The sequence below is a fragment of the Furipterus horrens genome, unplaced genomic scaffold, assembly GCF_987537825.1.
Source record: "Furipterus horrens unplaced genomic scaffold, mFurHor1.1.pri manual_scaffold_6, whole genome shotgun sequence".
In the NCBI taxonomy this organism is placed as follows: Eukaryota; Metazoa; Chordata; class Mammalia; order Chiroptera; family Furipteridae; genus Furipterus; species Furipterus horrens.
The window spans coordinates 150,222,170-150,237,550 of record NW_028327176.1 but is presented as its reverse complement, the minus strand read 5'-3'; the positions used below and the strand labels follow the sequence as shown (position 1 = coordinate 150,237,550).

General features: G+C 38.3%; 2 protein-coding genes and 1 pseudogene across 2 annotated transcripts in view; 2 read left to right on the top strand and 1 right to left on the bottom strand.

Annotated features, from left to right (window-relative positions):
- FIG4 (FIG4 phosphoinositide 5-phosphatase) overlaps positions 1 to 14,735 on the bottom strand; it is a 107,168-nt gene extending 92,433 nt beyond the window's left edge. Inside the window, exon 1 of the mRNA XM_090279747.1 lies at positions 14,505 to 14,735. Coding sequence (XP_090135873.1) covers positions 14,505 to 14,570 — 66 coding nt within the window. The 5' untranslated portion in view covers positions 14,571 to 14,735. The remainder of the gene's footprint in view (positions 1 to 14,504) is intronic.
- LOC150007599 (methionine adenosyltransferase 2 subunit beta pseudogene) lies at positions 6,660 to 8,283 on the top strand (annotated as a pseudogene).
- Positions 14,736 to 14,903: 168 nt separating the features above from the next.
- The window catches only part of AK9 (adenylate kinase 9), a 122,430-nt gene continuing 121,952 nt past the window's right edge, over positions 14,904 to 15,381 (top strand). The window contains exons 1-2 of the mRNA XM_090280823.1: positions 14,904 to 14,934; positions 15,183 to 15,356. Coding sequence (XP_090136949.1) covers positions 14,904 to 14,934; positions 15,183 to 15,356 — 205 coding nt within the window. The remainder of the gene's footprint in view (positions 14,935 to 15,182; positions 15,357 to 15,381) is intronic.

Here is a 15,381-nt window from a genome sequence, read left to right as displayed (position 1 = left end):
ATAATTAGAAAACTCAATGTATAATTAGGACTGCTGAGACAATTATGACTATTAAAATATTTATATTTTATCAAATAAATCTTTACCGATTTTCTATAGATGATTAAAAATGACTTTAACATAGCAACTATAAAAATCCACCCCAAGGTCCTGAAAAAGATTAAAATGAGTGTACTTTCCCAAATGGCTTTTCATAGATAAGCTACAAGAAATAATATTCTTTCTTTTCTGAAACACTTCCTTGGAGCATTATACCTTAACACAGTAGCCCTCTTATATGAATACTGAGAACAAAATAAATAATAAAACTGTTAAAAAATAATAATCTTATATTTAAATGAGAATTTGTTTAAGAAAACCTAACCAAGATGAATAATTTTAAAGTTGCATTTAAGAAAATAAATAAACCTCCAATAGTAAAAATTAATTATCTAAAGACATTTTGCTTCAAAAATGTCTTTTAAAATGTGGCACATTTTCAACACTGCAAAATTTGAGAAGACACTGCTGCAATCAACTTCCCCCTTACTACCTCATTGGTAAGATGACATTATAGATACACAAAGCAATTAAATAAAATTCTCCAGCAAAATGACCAAACTAAAGTATGTAGACCACAGCAACTCAGAACAAGAAAGGTTATTGTGGGTTGCTATAGATGCAGAGAATGGCAGGGAAGTCAGGACCTGGACTGAGCTTTACAGGATGGGCAAGATTTTTTAAAGTAAGGTTTTACTGTGTATCAGAATATGAGCACTTGGTTTTACTGTTTTCAAACTAAATCAGTAGAAACAGATAGGTTTTTACTTACTAAGTATATATCTGTTTATAAAGGTCTGATCTAGACTTCCAGGTTATAAAGAACAAAACTGTGTGTTAAAAGATGCTGAGTTGGCCCATCGCAAGAGGAAGGCTAACCAAAATGAATCAATTCTTCATATCCTAGGAGAGGTAGAGTCCGGATGACAATATCAATTATAATGAGGTGAGGAAAAAACAATTATAATAAAATTTAGTAAACTACCTTGAGACATCCTGGTCACATCAAGTGACCAGGGCTTGACACACTGGAGGAGCAGGGAGACAGAGAGAGGGAGGAAGTCAAAGGTTCCCAGCTGGCCTCAGCGAATTCTTTCCAGGAGACACTACCCACCACTGAGGGAGAGGGGTAACCAATGTAATAAAATTCAGAAGAATGGTTTGTAAACTACAGTTTGTTATCAGAAAAGGGGGCCAACTTCCTGAGGACTTCAGGAAAAACAGTTCCTGGAAGAGGAAATAACAGGTACAAAGACACAAAAGGGGAAGCAGCTTGGTGTCTTTGTTAGAGGAACAAGATTAAGTGACAAAACGCTCATAAAACACCTAACTGCATAGTGTTCAACACAAAGAAAGCACTCAAAGAATGTTAGTTCCTTTTATCTCCTTTATTTGTAAGACATCAGCAATCTATGCCATTTTATTGGAGAAAAGGATGGAAAAAAAACAGGAAAGAAGAGTATTCCTGGGGAATAAAAGCATATGCAGAACCAGAATGGAATCAGAAAATGGAAAAATGTACAAATCTATTAGTAATCAGTCATTGTCCTCAGGAGAGGAGAACATGCAAATCAACAACCATGAGTAGTGGTCTATAATAGAGGCATAAACTGGACAACACAGGAGGGGCACTTAATTCATTTGCGGAAGGTCAGAGGAAGCTATCCGGAGAAGGTGGTCCTGTTCTGATGTTGACTTTGGCCTTGAAAGACCTCTAAACAAGAGTTGATATACTGAGACCAAACAGGACAAGTGATTGATTACCCACCAACTCCACCTTCAACAATCCTCTCATCACCTGCCCCACCAAAGCAATTTTATTTACATTTAAATTTAGCACTTACTTGCTTGGGGCATGTCTGCACCCTTCACCTACTTAGAAGCAGCTTCAGAGACTGGGGCTAACACCCTAACCTCTGTGGTATTTAATTTAGCCTAGTCCCACAATCTGGTTCCACAGGCACTGGGTGAAAGTTAGGTGAAAGGGCAACCGCCTACCACAGACCAATCTCCCTGCATTCACACTACCCATCCTTTCTGCGTAAGCACACCGAAGGACAGCCCTTTTTAGTCAACCACTCATTAAGGAGGCACATCGCAGCTTTAATGGAAGTAAAATCCCTTAATGGAATTCCTAGAATCTTAATAGATCCCAGGAAACCTAAAGATGAATTGCAGTGGGACTATGATCTGGCAGTAATAGAAGGACAGATGTAATTTCCAAGTCCTTAAGGGGCAAAATCATCACTGCCTTTGAAGCAGACACACAGGAGGGCAGATCTACACCTCCTGTATCCAGCCAGACCCCTCCAAAGCCTCCAGGAAGCAGAGGAGCCAAAGCAGATATGAGCAGAGAGAAACAGGAAGCAGTCTAACTATTGCACATTTTCTTACTTCTGAAGTGGTCTGAGAATCCTAAAAACATTTTGTGCAGAGAAGAGCGACCTCATGTGGAGCCAGTTATGTGGGAAAGGAAGCTACAGTCCTCAGCTGGCCTGCCATGCATGGACAGAGTAACTCGTGCACTGCCCTCTCGTGGGCAGCTGACCATCGACTTTTACACCAAAATTTTTAAAGTGGTAACTTTTCCAGAAAGACCTTATTTCTACTTGGCTTTATTTCATTCCTGCTAAAATATATCAATTCTATAACTATGTATATCCTTAGAATTTGTTACATTTAGTATTTTGCCTCAAAATGGAATTTAGCATTTGGGGGTCTAAAAATTATCCTGAAATATCTTTTCCTTAAATTCTTCTCCACTGTTGATTTTTTCTATTTTTTTATTTTGAAAAATTTTCAAAACTGCAATAAGATGAATAGAATATGCAATGAAAACCCATGTACCCTTCACCTAGATTCACCAATTGTTAACATTTTGCTATATCTGTTTACTTACTCCCTCCTTCCCTCTTGAGATAAGCTTTTTTTCTCCTGAACTATTTCAAAATTAGTTGCAGATGTCATAACACATCACCCCCAAAAAACTTCAACTTGTACTTCCTAAAAACAAGGATACCCCCATAATCATAATATCACTGATATATTAGCTATATATAATCTATATTCAAATTTCCCCACGTGTCCCTATATCCTTTATACTTGGTTTTTTAAAAACTAGAATCCAATTACGGACCATGCAATAGTCCCCCTGTCTTTGTCTTTCATGACCTCAACATGTTCAAGGAGCCCACATTTTTTTACAGCAATTTTCCTGGTTTTCTATTGATATCATTGATTTGACGATTAGTAAACATCTCATATGTGCCAGGCACTGGTCTAGACATCTGAGGAAAAAGATAAACTGAAGATAGATTTTGAAGATATAACTTGCTGATGGATTAGACCAAAAAAAGAACTAATTGTCCCAATTACTTCTGTCTGATTAGCTAGATAACCATACCACTTACTGATGTAGGGATGATTGGAGAAGGAACAGATTTGAGGGTAAACCAAGAGTTCTGTTTACAACATGCCCGAAGAAATCAAATGGGAACTTCGTATAAATCTGGAGCTCAAAGGAGAGATCTCAATGGATGTTATCAGTACATATATGGCATTTAAAGTCATGGGACTGGCTTATGAAGGTAGAGCCCAAGCCCCAAAACTAAGGTAAGGTATTGTATTAGTTATAGGCTGGATATGGAAAGGAACCAGCTGAGAGGGCTGAAAGGAAGGGCCAGTGATTAGGAAAAACCCAGGACACCAAAGGGAGGAGATACATTTGAAAATAGAGGAAGCAGTCATATTCACATCAAAGGCAGCTGAGAAGTCAAGGTAGATGAAGCGAGAGAAGTGCCCAAAGGATCTGATAGGAAGAACTTGTGAGTGGCCTGTCCATGGGAAGGCAAAATTCATGACAGAGCTGGCTCAAAAGCAAATGCATAGTTTTCTGGGTAAGGATGGAAGAGTGAACACCTCTGTTCCTCCAAACCTCACAAAAACTATAAAGTTTTTAATGTTTGTTTTTTAAACACAAGCCAAATGGGCCATTGGAAGAGTGAAGGAGAGCAGCAACAACCACAAAAAAATCACCTAAAACTGAAAACCATACCTAAGCTGGCAGTGGGGAAGTCAAGAAGCAATCCAATTTACACTACAGAATCTCCAAAAGGTGTGAAAATTGTGGCATCTCTTATCTCTGGAGGTAGAAATATAAAACCTCAGAAAACTAAAGATAAAGATGATAGCACAAAGCTACTAATGAGGTAAAAAAGTAGGCTTCAAACTAAAGATCAAGATGGAATAACATTAGAAATTCTCAAAAGCAACACTGAAAGGTGGAAGACAAGGACACACATAATACCTTCAAAATTTTAAGGGACAATTACTTTCAATCTTTAATGTCATATTAAATCTATTAATCAAACGTGAGGATAGACTATGGACATTTTCACACATGCATGGGCTCAAAAAAATTACTGTCCATGAACCATTTCTCATGAAGCACTTGGAAGAGGTGCTGCACCAAAATGAGGACAAAAATCAAGAAAGAGAAAACCACAGCATCTGGAAAAATAAGAATGTCATCACAAGAGGCTCTAGGACGGTGGCGAAGGGAGCAGGATACCTACCAGCTGTGCTGCAAGCCTTGGGGAGCGATCAGTCCAGACACGAGCCTTTGCTTCAAGAAGATGAAACCAGTAAGAATACCTAATGCGTGTGAGTGTGCTGAGAGGAACTTTACATATCTGGGAAAGTTGAGGTTGATTGATTTTAAGTTCTCAGTAAGAACTAGGGATTGTAGAAGGAAGGAAAGGTCATCTCAAGTATTAGCAATCTGAAGTTCAAATAGTGAAGGAGGAAAGGGAGGTAAACAAAATGCCCAAAAGCAACAGAGAAGGAAAGAGCAGTGATGGAAGTGTCCAGGATATCCATAAATCGGGCTTGCCTCAGCTGGACTGCCTGGATGCGTTCATACATGAGGGCGCGGATGAAATCACCTCTGCTGGAGACACCTTTGTGTGTGTGTTTGGAGATATGTTGGGAGGGGAGTAGCAGTAGTTGGGGTGAAGAATTATACACCAAAAAAAGCTATATTAAAATGCTCTTTAAGACCGAAAATGATCTGAACTTCCAAAAGTTAAGCATTAATGTTCAAGAAAATGCTTAAAATTTCAATATATAACTTTAACAGTAGTGATTTAGTATAAGATGAATGTGTTTCTAAAATATATACATGAACTCCAAATGGTACACAACAGGTAACCCATTTAATAGGAAACTCACTATCTACTAATATTATTATCTCCTTTTATAATGACAAGCTAATTAATCACTCACTTTTCATGTGAGGGAAGAAAATCAGGCTTCTTGAAAAAGAAGAAATTTTAGGTTGCCTGACAGCATCAGTTAATGTTAACCTTCACTTGAACTTTCAGAATAAGATATTACTTTTAAAAATCACATAAAGTTACTTCTCACAATCTTACAGTATTTCAGGCCTACCTCCTCACTTATTACAGCAATCCCACAATTGGTAATGCAGCCCAGAGAGGGAAATGGAACTCTGATAGTCAAAAGAGATGTCTCCAAATTCACTCTTTACAGATGCAGAGCTTTACTGATGGGGAAGCTTCCAATCTCCTCTAGAAACAAGTGTGAAACTTTGGCACCTCCAACCACACCTTCCAAATTGGCTATGCTTCCCTCTCCCACTTCATGCCATTTAGTCCCCTGCTCCAACCCCTTAGCCAACCACATCCTATATTTTTCTGTTCCATTCCCTGATTACACCAATCAAGGCTAATATCAAGGCTAATTAAGTAAGCTGCATTCTTCGTGATGTGATTCTCACTTATTTTATTCTATTTTGTGTGACAGGGTAGGGAGGAAGGAGAAGCTTCCTTAAATCCTTTTTGGAACAAGGCTGGAATTAAATAAATAAACACATACCTACCTACCTGCATACATACATACAAACAAACAATTTTGAGCTAACAAGAGTAGATTATCCTAATAACCTCACCCCCACAAAATACACATGCAGACACTAAAATCTGCCAAAGTTCTGTTCAGCTATTAATTTTAAAGTCAACCGCTGTATATCTGTTATGAAATTGCAATGGTAAGACCCCTAGGGCACCATATATAAGCAAGAACTATAAATTGGAAATCCTCTCAAGTAAATTGCTGTTTCACCCACGGTAACTTCAGGTTGCTAAATCTGTGGGCAACTTTTAGTTGCACTGAGCTGTATGAGTGTTAGTTCATTTGTAGGCCAGAGAAGGGTCACAGGAGCCAAAAGGCAGCATGAAGGTGTTGGGTGCCAGAGAGAACAGGTAAGTCTGGAAAGAAGGAGACCCTTCACAAGGTGATAACTATCTACCAACCCACATCCCTTTCCTCTCCAAACAGTCCTCAAACTCCATTTCTAAACACAGGTAACAATGACAGCCTGAACTTCACCCATTATCCTTCTAAATGAAGGCTCAGGATAAGAAACAGCCCATCCTGTCCACTTCTTTGTTTCTTAACGTGTATCCTAATTTCTTCATAACGAATTAATACACTCCCACCAATCAAAATAAGAATGCCATGCTTGCCAACGATGACTTTGGTCAATTTTTCCAAATTTGCCATTCTGACAGGTGAAAAGTAAAAATATGTTTTTTTCACGTTTTCCCTGCCTGCGATCTCTGCCAGAAGAACAAAGACCCAGCCAGAGGAGGCAGAGGCTGAAACTCACCCCAAATCTGTTTTCCTGAGATCATTTTGGAAGCATGTCTGAAATGCCGGAGAACATGGAGCAGGAGGACGTTAACATCCCCAGTAGGTGGGTTCTGATTACCGGTGCCACTGGGCTTCTCGGCAGAGCTGTGTACAAAGAATTTCAGCAGAATAATTGGCATGCTGTTGGCTGTGGCTTTAGAAGAGCAAGACCAAAATTTGAACACGTTAATCTATTGGATTCTAATGCAGTTCATCACATCATTTATGATTTTCAGCTTCATGTCATATTACATTGGTGCAGCAGAGAGAAGGCCAGATGTAGAAAATCAGCCAGATGCTGCTGCTCAGCTTAATGTGGATGCTTCTGGGAATTTAGCAAAGGAAGCAGCTGCAATTGGAGCATTTCTAATCTATATTAGCTCAGATTATGTATTTGATGGAACAAATCCTCCTTATAGAGAGGAAGACATACCAAGTCCCCTAAATCTGTATGGCAAAACAAAATTAGAAGGAGAAAAGGCTGTCCTGGAGAACAATCTAGGGGCTGCTGTTCTGCGAATTCCTGTTCTGTATGGAGAAGTTGAAAAGCTCGAAGAAAGTGCTGTTACTGTTATGTTCGGTAAGGTGCAATTCAGCAACAAGTCGGCCAACATGGACCACTGGCAGCAGAGGTTCCCCACGCATGTCAAAGACGTGGCCGCTGTGTGTTGCCAGTTAGCTGAGAAGAGAATGCTGGATCCATCCATTAAGGGAACTTTTCACTGGTCTTGCAACGAGCAGATGACGACGTACGAGATGGCGTGTGCAATCGCGGACGCCTTCAACCTTCTCAGCAGCCACTTACGGCTGATAACTGACAGTCCTGTCTTAGGAGCACAACGTCCAAGAAATGCTCAGCTTGACTGCTCCAAAGTGGAGACCTTGGGCATTGGCCAGAGAATGCCATTTCGAATTGGAATCAAAGAATCGCTCTGGCCTTTCCTCATTGATAAGAGATGGAGACAGATAGTCTTTCACTAGTGTATGTGTTGTCTTTTTTTCTTTTTCTTTTTTTTTTTTTTATGATAGAGTATGTGGCACTTTTTAAAGACAAAAAGGAAATAGTTTTGTATAAGTGCTCTTTAATTGTGACTTCATGATCTTTCAGGTAAACGATGTTCTTGCACTAGTAAAATTATGTAAAGAAACTAAGGTCAATAATGCCTCGTTTGAAGTAATGATGTTTCTTTTTTTTTATCATTTTGTTTGTTCTGGCTTAACTTGCTGTTTTGAGTATAGCAGATTATGATTCTTCAATATTTGAGAGCCAGGATGAAACAGGTATACTGTAGACTTCTTTGGGGGGGGAGAGGGAATGAAATGCATTGTTTATTCCTCTGACCCCTACAGTTTCGGGGCTATTGCAACTTGGACCCTTTTCTGTTTTGAAGTGTTAAATAGTATGAAAATCATTGTTCATTGTTTGCTTTGCTTGAGCCCAGATCAAAATGTTTGAAGAAAGAAACTTTATTTTTGCATCTTAAGTAGTTTTTATGCTTGAGATATTTCCACATTATGTATGTTGGAACTCCTGCAGCTCGATGCTGCCTGCCTTTGCAGCAGCGTATGGTGAACACTTGAGAGACGGTGTCTGTAATTTTTAAATATATATAAAACTGTCTTTTTCACTCCATATCACTAAATGATATTTCATATGTGTGGTTATACTACTAATAATGGGCCTTGTACGTCTTCTGACCGTTCATAGAATAATAAATATGTAAAAAAATATATATACATATATATGTTTTTCATTTTATTGCCTTAATAGAAAATTGAACATCTTTTCATAATCATACTTCTTTTTTGGAAAATTACCTATTCATGTCCTTTTCCTTTTTTTGTTGTTGTTGGGTGTTTTTATTTTTCAGACTAATTTACAGAAGTTTTTTGTACATAAGAATATAGTACTTTATCTCTTGTTCAGGCTGGTAATACTTTCTTCATAGACTTTTGACTATTTTTCTATTTACATGTACAGTTTTAAATGCTTTTATTTAAAAAAAAATTAAGTCAATGATCTAAATGTCCACCTCATAAAGCTAGAAAACATGAACTGATTAATCCAAAATTCATAAGAAGAAGAAAGCCTAAGAGCAGGAATTGATTAAACAGCAAACAAACAATAGAAAAAATTAAATGAGTCAAATGCTGATTGTTTCAAGAGTAATAAAATTGATAAACACATAGTAAGATGGATCAAGAAGAAAAATGAGAACACAAAATACCAATGTCAGAAATGAAAAAGGGAGTGTCACTACAAATCTACAAACATCAAGCAACTGAAATCAAATTTAAAATTCCTTTTAAAATAACATCAAAACTCATAAAATGCTTAGGAATATATTTTTTAAAGATTTTATTTATCATTTTTAGAGAGAAGAGAAGGGAGGGAGAAAGAGAGGGACAGAAACATCATGTGCAAGAGATACATCGATTGGCTACCTCTCACATGCCCCCAACCAAGGACCTGTCCCACAACCCAGGCACGTGCCCTGACTGGGAATCAAACAAGCAACCTTTCAGTTCACAGGCCAGCACTCAATCCACTCAGCCACACCAGCCAGGGCAGGAATAGATTTTTTTTTTAAGATACATAGAATTTCTACACTGAAAACTACAATGTATTGCTGAGAGAAAGTAAAGAACTAAATAAATGGAGAAATATACCATGGATTGAAAGATTTAATATTACTAATATTCAATTCTCCTCAAATTGATCTATATATTCCATGAAATCCAACTCACAATCCCAACAGGCTTTTTAATAGAAATTGATAAGCTGATTATGAAATTCACATGAAAATGCATAGGATCTAGAAAAGCCAAAACAACTTAGGAAAAGAATAAAGTTGGAAAACTTGTACTTCCTGATTTCAAGACTTGTTATAAAACTATAATAAGCAAGGCAGGGTGGTAATGGCATAAAGAAAAACAAACTGATCAATGGAACAAAATAGAGTTTAAGAATCAACTCACATTTATTCAACTAATTTTTCACAAGAGTGCCAAAAAAATCAATAAAGAATAATCTTTTCAATGAAGAGGCTGTATAAATTGATGTACGAAAAAAAGTGAACCTCAATCCCTATGTTGCCAGACTTTAAGAACCCTCACCTCCTGGTATCATCACCCTTATACAGTCCTCTCCCACAGAACAAGGCTGATCTGCATAACCAATAGGATATTGCAGAATTGATGGAATGCGACTTCTGAGGTTAGGTCACAAAGACACTGCAGCTTTGTCCTTGTTTCTCTTGGGTCACTCTCCATTAACAAATCCAGCTAACTTTATCACAAGGACACTCAAGAGTGCCATTGCAATGTCTATGAGGTGATGAACTGAAGTCTCTTGTCAACAACCAGTTCAACTAGTCAAGCCATGTGAGTGAGCCATCTTGGAAGTAAACCCTCCAGTCAAGACTTCAGATGATTGTAGCCCAACTGACATCTTGACCACAACTTTATGAGACCTTGAGCTAGAACTACTCAGCTAAGTCACTCCCAGATTCCTGACCTACTGAAACTGAGAAATATTAAATGTTTTACTTTTGTTCAAAGCCACTAAGTTTTGGAGTAATTTGTTACAACACTATACACTTGGAAGTTTAAATCTTTTAATAGAGGAAACACAGGAAAATACATTTGTGATCTGGGAGCAGGCAAAGTTTTCTTGAATAGGACACAGAGAGCAATAACCACAAAAGAAAAAATAGATAAATCAGACTTCACTGAAATTTAAAACCTCTGCTCATCAAAAAAGATTATTAACACAATGTATACATATATCAACTCCTCTCATTGAACACCTTAAATATTTTACAATATTGTCAATTATACCTCGATAAAGCTGAAGAAAAAGATTAAGAAAATGAATAGACAAGCCACTGACTGAAAGAAAATATTCACAAAACATACATGACAAATGAACTTGACTTCATAATATATAAAGAACTACAAATAAAGAATAAAAAGACAAGCAGCCCAAATTTTAAAAGTGGGCAGAAGACTTGAACAGATTACTTCACAAAGGAATATGTAAAGATGGCCAATAATCATATGAAAAGATGTTCAACATAGTTAGTCCCTAGGGCAGTGGTTCTCAACCTTCCTAATGCTGGGACCCTTTAATACAGTTCCTCATGTTGTGGTGATGCCCAACCATAAAATTATTTTCGTTACTACTTCATAACTGTAATTTTGCTACTGTTATGAATCGTAATGTAAATATCTGATATGCAGGATGTATTTTCATTGCTACAAATTGAACATAATTAAAGCATAGTGATTAATCATAAAAACAATATGTAATTATATATGTGTTTTCCGATGGTCTTGGGCAACCCCTGTGAAAGGGTCATTCGACCCCCAAAGGGGTCACGACCCACAGGTTGAGAACCGCTGCCCTAGGGGAATGCAAATTGAAACATAATGAGATACTACTATACATCCACTAGAATAACTAAAACTAAAAAGACTGACAATATCAAATGCTGGCAAATATATGAAGAAATGAAGATTTTTCACACATTGCTGATGGTAATGTAGAATAGAACAACCACCTAACATCAACCCTGTGACTAGCAATTTCATTCACAGGTATTTACCCAAGAGAAATGAAAACACATGTCCACATATACTTGTTCAAGAATGTTCACAGCTGGCTCAACAAGAGCCTAAATGTGGAAACAGTCTAAATCAATAGGAAAAATTGTGGACTTCCACTCAAGAATGAAAAGGAACAAATTACTGATAGAACAAGATGAACGAACCTCAAAGACATTATGCAAAGCAAAAGCTAGATGTAAGAGAGTATGTACTGTACAGTTACAATCATATGAAATTCTTGAACAGGTATATCTAGTCTAAAGTAATTTTAAAAAATAGGATATTAGTTGCCAGGAAGGTAAAGGGAACAGACTAGATAAGGATACAAGGGAACTTCTGGGGACAACACAGGAGTATGGCTTACACACATGTATCCTGCTGTTCAGAATTCTACAGCTTAGATTTGTGTGCTTCAATTTATGTAAATTTTAGAGGAAAAAGAAACATAAAATAATAAGTGGTAGGTAGAGAATAGAACAAGTCATAGATAATAAAGGATGACAGTGTTGATAATTTTGAATCTAGGTAATGTATATATAGAGTTTATCTCATTGTCTATTTTGTATATACTTGAAATGTCCATAATAAAAAAAAACCCTCAAAACAAAGAAGTAAAGGCATACATATCACAAATAGTAATGTTCTAAATTATCTGACTCATCAGAAATGCAATTACTCTGTCAAACTGCTATAATGTTAGTGATCATTCACTCTTGATGTCTGGAGGTATTGTAATTTGTTGCCAACCAGTTACCAACTCTCCATGCCTGGCAGCAGCTCCTGACCACATTCACAGTAGCACTATCCTAACCTGTCTTGCCTCATTTTTTTCTTCACCAAATAAGAATAATAGTAGCAGTATAATAACACTGACTTCTTAGAGGTGTTATGATATTAAATAGTAAAATATATGTAGAGTGCTTTAAATAGTGCCTGGCATAGAAGCGCTCCATAAGCATTAGCAATTATGCTCATTAATACAATCTGCTATAGTTAGAGTTTTTAATTCCTAGGATCTACTTAGTTGCCAGTAATTTTATGCCTTTTTAAAAGTTATTGGCATCCCTTAAACTTTGAGCTTATTACTCAATAAATTCTTGCTGCTTATATTTTTGCATAAGTCAAAAATATGAAAAGGAAGAATCACCTACTGTATTGATGAGGAAACTGAGGTTCAAAGATTAAATGCGGCAGACATGTCTCAGGTGGTTGCCCTGGCCCAACCATTCTTTGAAACAAAGGGGTATTTCCACAGACAAGTCATTACTGCCATACCCTTCCCAGCCACCACCGTTTGTCCACAAAGGGGCAGCTGCCCAATCACAGCTGAGTCCATTAGATTCCTTCTCCCAGCACTATGCTATGTCCTTGACAGCGCTCTGGGAGGTTTCTCAAACCCTGAGGTCTTATTTCTGCCCTTCCCCAGGTTGGGGAGTTAGGCTCCTCTAATGATTCTCCCATGCAATGGCTCCTCTAGCATACTTATGATAAACTCACCTTGGATCTCTAAGTTGGCCAGAGTTAGTTTTCATTACTAACATGACATAGAGGCGTCACATGAGTTCTACAAAGCACACTGTACCCGATCTATTCTGTCAGGATCAGCAAAATTTTGACAAGAGAAGAAAGTGTGGGACGTTACAGGTGAGAGAAGGGAAGAAAAACAGAGATATAGGGAACTGAAAGAAATGCAATTTTACTGCAGAAAAGGCACAGAAAAGCTCAGTTAATCCTCAATAAATGTTTGCTGAATTGATATTAAATTAGATATAAGACCAGACGGACAAGTTGAGGACCAATCATATATGGTTTTGAATGACAAACTAAGGAATTCAGCATTTACTCTCCTCAGAATGGGGGCTACTCAAGTTTCTGAGCAGAAGAGCCCTATAATATTAATTGTGCTTTAGAAAGAGCACTAACGTCTCAGGCAGTCCCCGTGAATGCTGAGTTTATTAATGGGCTGAGATTTCTATGTTTTCAGTACAGTATTTATGTTTCTAAGCAAATCTATGTTTCTAACTATTTACAGGCACATTGTATAGAAGCATAAGATTTTGCTTCAATGTCAAAATGATACTTCTTATGACTCTACTCAAAGAACTGAAATATTTGCAAATACACTATATTAAATAATTCCATCTTCTGGTCTGGATCTAATCAAATGAAGCTGACAACAAAATTAATTTGGGATCAACAGTGTTTCTACACTAAAGATGACCTGAGGCAGACATGCTATTACGACCATGTTAAAACTGAGAAACTGTTAAGGTAAGTACCTTCTTGTACTCTATCTAATGAAGAAAACCCAAGTTCCACTTAATGTGCCTTAGAAGACACTCCATAGCATAAGAAATCTTGTTATATGCAATCTTGTTATCATGAAGTGTAATTTTAAAAACAGACCCTAAACCCCAATTCAGAAAAGCTATACATTATTTTCCAACCATACAAATGACAAAGTATGTACATTGTACTTCTGTAAACACCATTCCCTGAATTGTAGGGAGCTAATAACCTAAAGATAAAAACTGACCTGCTCATCTAGCTATTAACTATTTACGTGGTCATAAAGCAATAAAACAAACAAAAAATGTATTAGGAAAAAGTCAAATGAAAAGCAAAATAATTTTATCCAAACGAATCAGCTGCCTTTCAACAGAAAATTTTTTTCTTTTCCTTTCAAATAAAGAAAACCAAAAATGTCAGCAATGAAAGTACTGCTAATTAACACCAATCATAGTGATAATATGCCATGGAACAGGAAGAGACAAGTAACAGATTCATAAGTCAATATATTTTCTCATACCCATGCCTGTACTGTAACTAGTGAACCATAGAACTCGAACAAACTTTCTGAAACGTGAAAAGAATCCAGTAACTCCTACAGAACCTCATAAAAAGTTTCTGAGATACTTCAAGCACGTGTTTCCAGTGTGTTCCAACGGTGGCTTTTAAATGGAAATTCCTACAAGCAAAAGCACCAGGGTCCTGGGTGCGAAAACTGGGTCAAGCCCCCTCAGGTGCATTCACCAAGGCTGAGATTAGGGTACTGGGGGGTAAGTGGGATGCTGCCTCTGCCCTACAGGTCCACACCCCCTCGCCCGCCCTCCTCCCGCTAGCGCCCCGCCGCGCCGGGTACTCACAGCTCTGGTCTCATACAGAACCAGCTTCTGGACCGAGCTGATGATGGGAGCGGCGCCTGCAGGCATGGCCCGAGCAAATGGGAGCCCCTGGACAGGGTACCAGGCCGCGGCCCAGGTTGCATCAGCCTCCGCACCGCCCCAGGAGACCCGGAGAGAAGACACCGCAGACCCTAGACACAGGTCCAGCCGGGAAAACACCTCCTGGGCACTAAATATAAAGATAAATATTGGGACGACTGGCTACAGCTCAGATGTTTCCGGGTCCTGATGCCCCACCTTCAGGCAAGCCCCGCCCCAGGAGCAGCGGGGCGGGGTTGGAGGCTGGACCATAGAGAACTCGGGTAGAGGTTCCCAGAAACTGCGTGCCGCCGAGAAAGGGCGCAAAGGACGCCATCTTTGATGCGGGCACGGGAAAAAGTGGGCGGAGAAGGTAACCGGGTTACTTGAGTCTCACTTTTAACTGGTCCTTGTTTTTAGAAAAAAAAAAAAAGGTTTGGGACTGGATTGCTTCTTTTGAAACGCTTCTCCGAGTTGTAGACAGATCTGTTCCCAAGTTGGTCTGTTTTTTCCCTAATTCTGTCTTTGTTTTTCTGGAAAACTGCTTTGTGATGGTGCTTCACTGAGTGTTGATGTTTTCCCGCTGACGTCTCTGTTGTCTGTTTTACCTTTATTGTTCAGAGGGTGTGTGGTTCAAAGATTTTTTTAAGTCACCTAAAGTTGGAAATTTTGGACTGCCCCACCTATTTGTGCCGAGACTAACCATTTGTAAATTCTACAAATGGACTGTCGAGGGTGGTGCAGTGCCGTGTCGTGTAGTACTGGCTTTGGAGTCGGGCACTTCTGCGTTGAAAAGTAAGGTTTCTTCCACTTGATACGT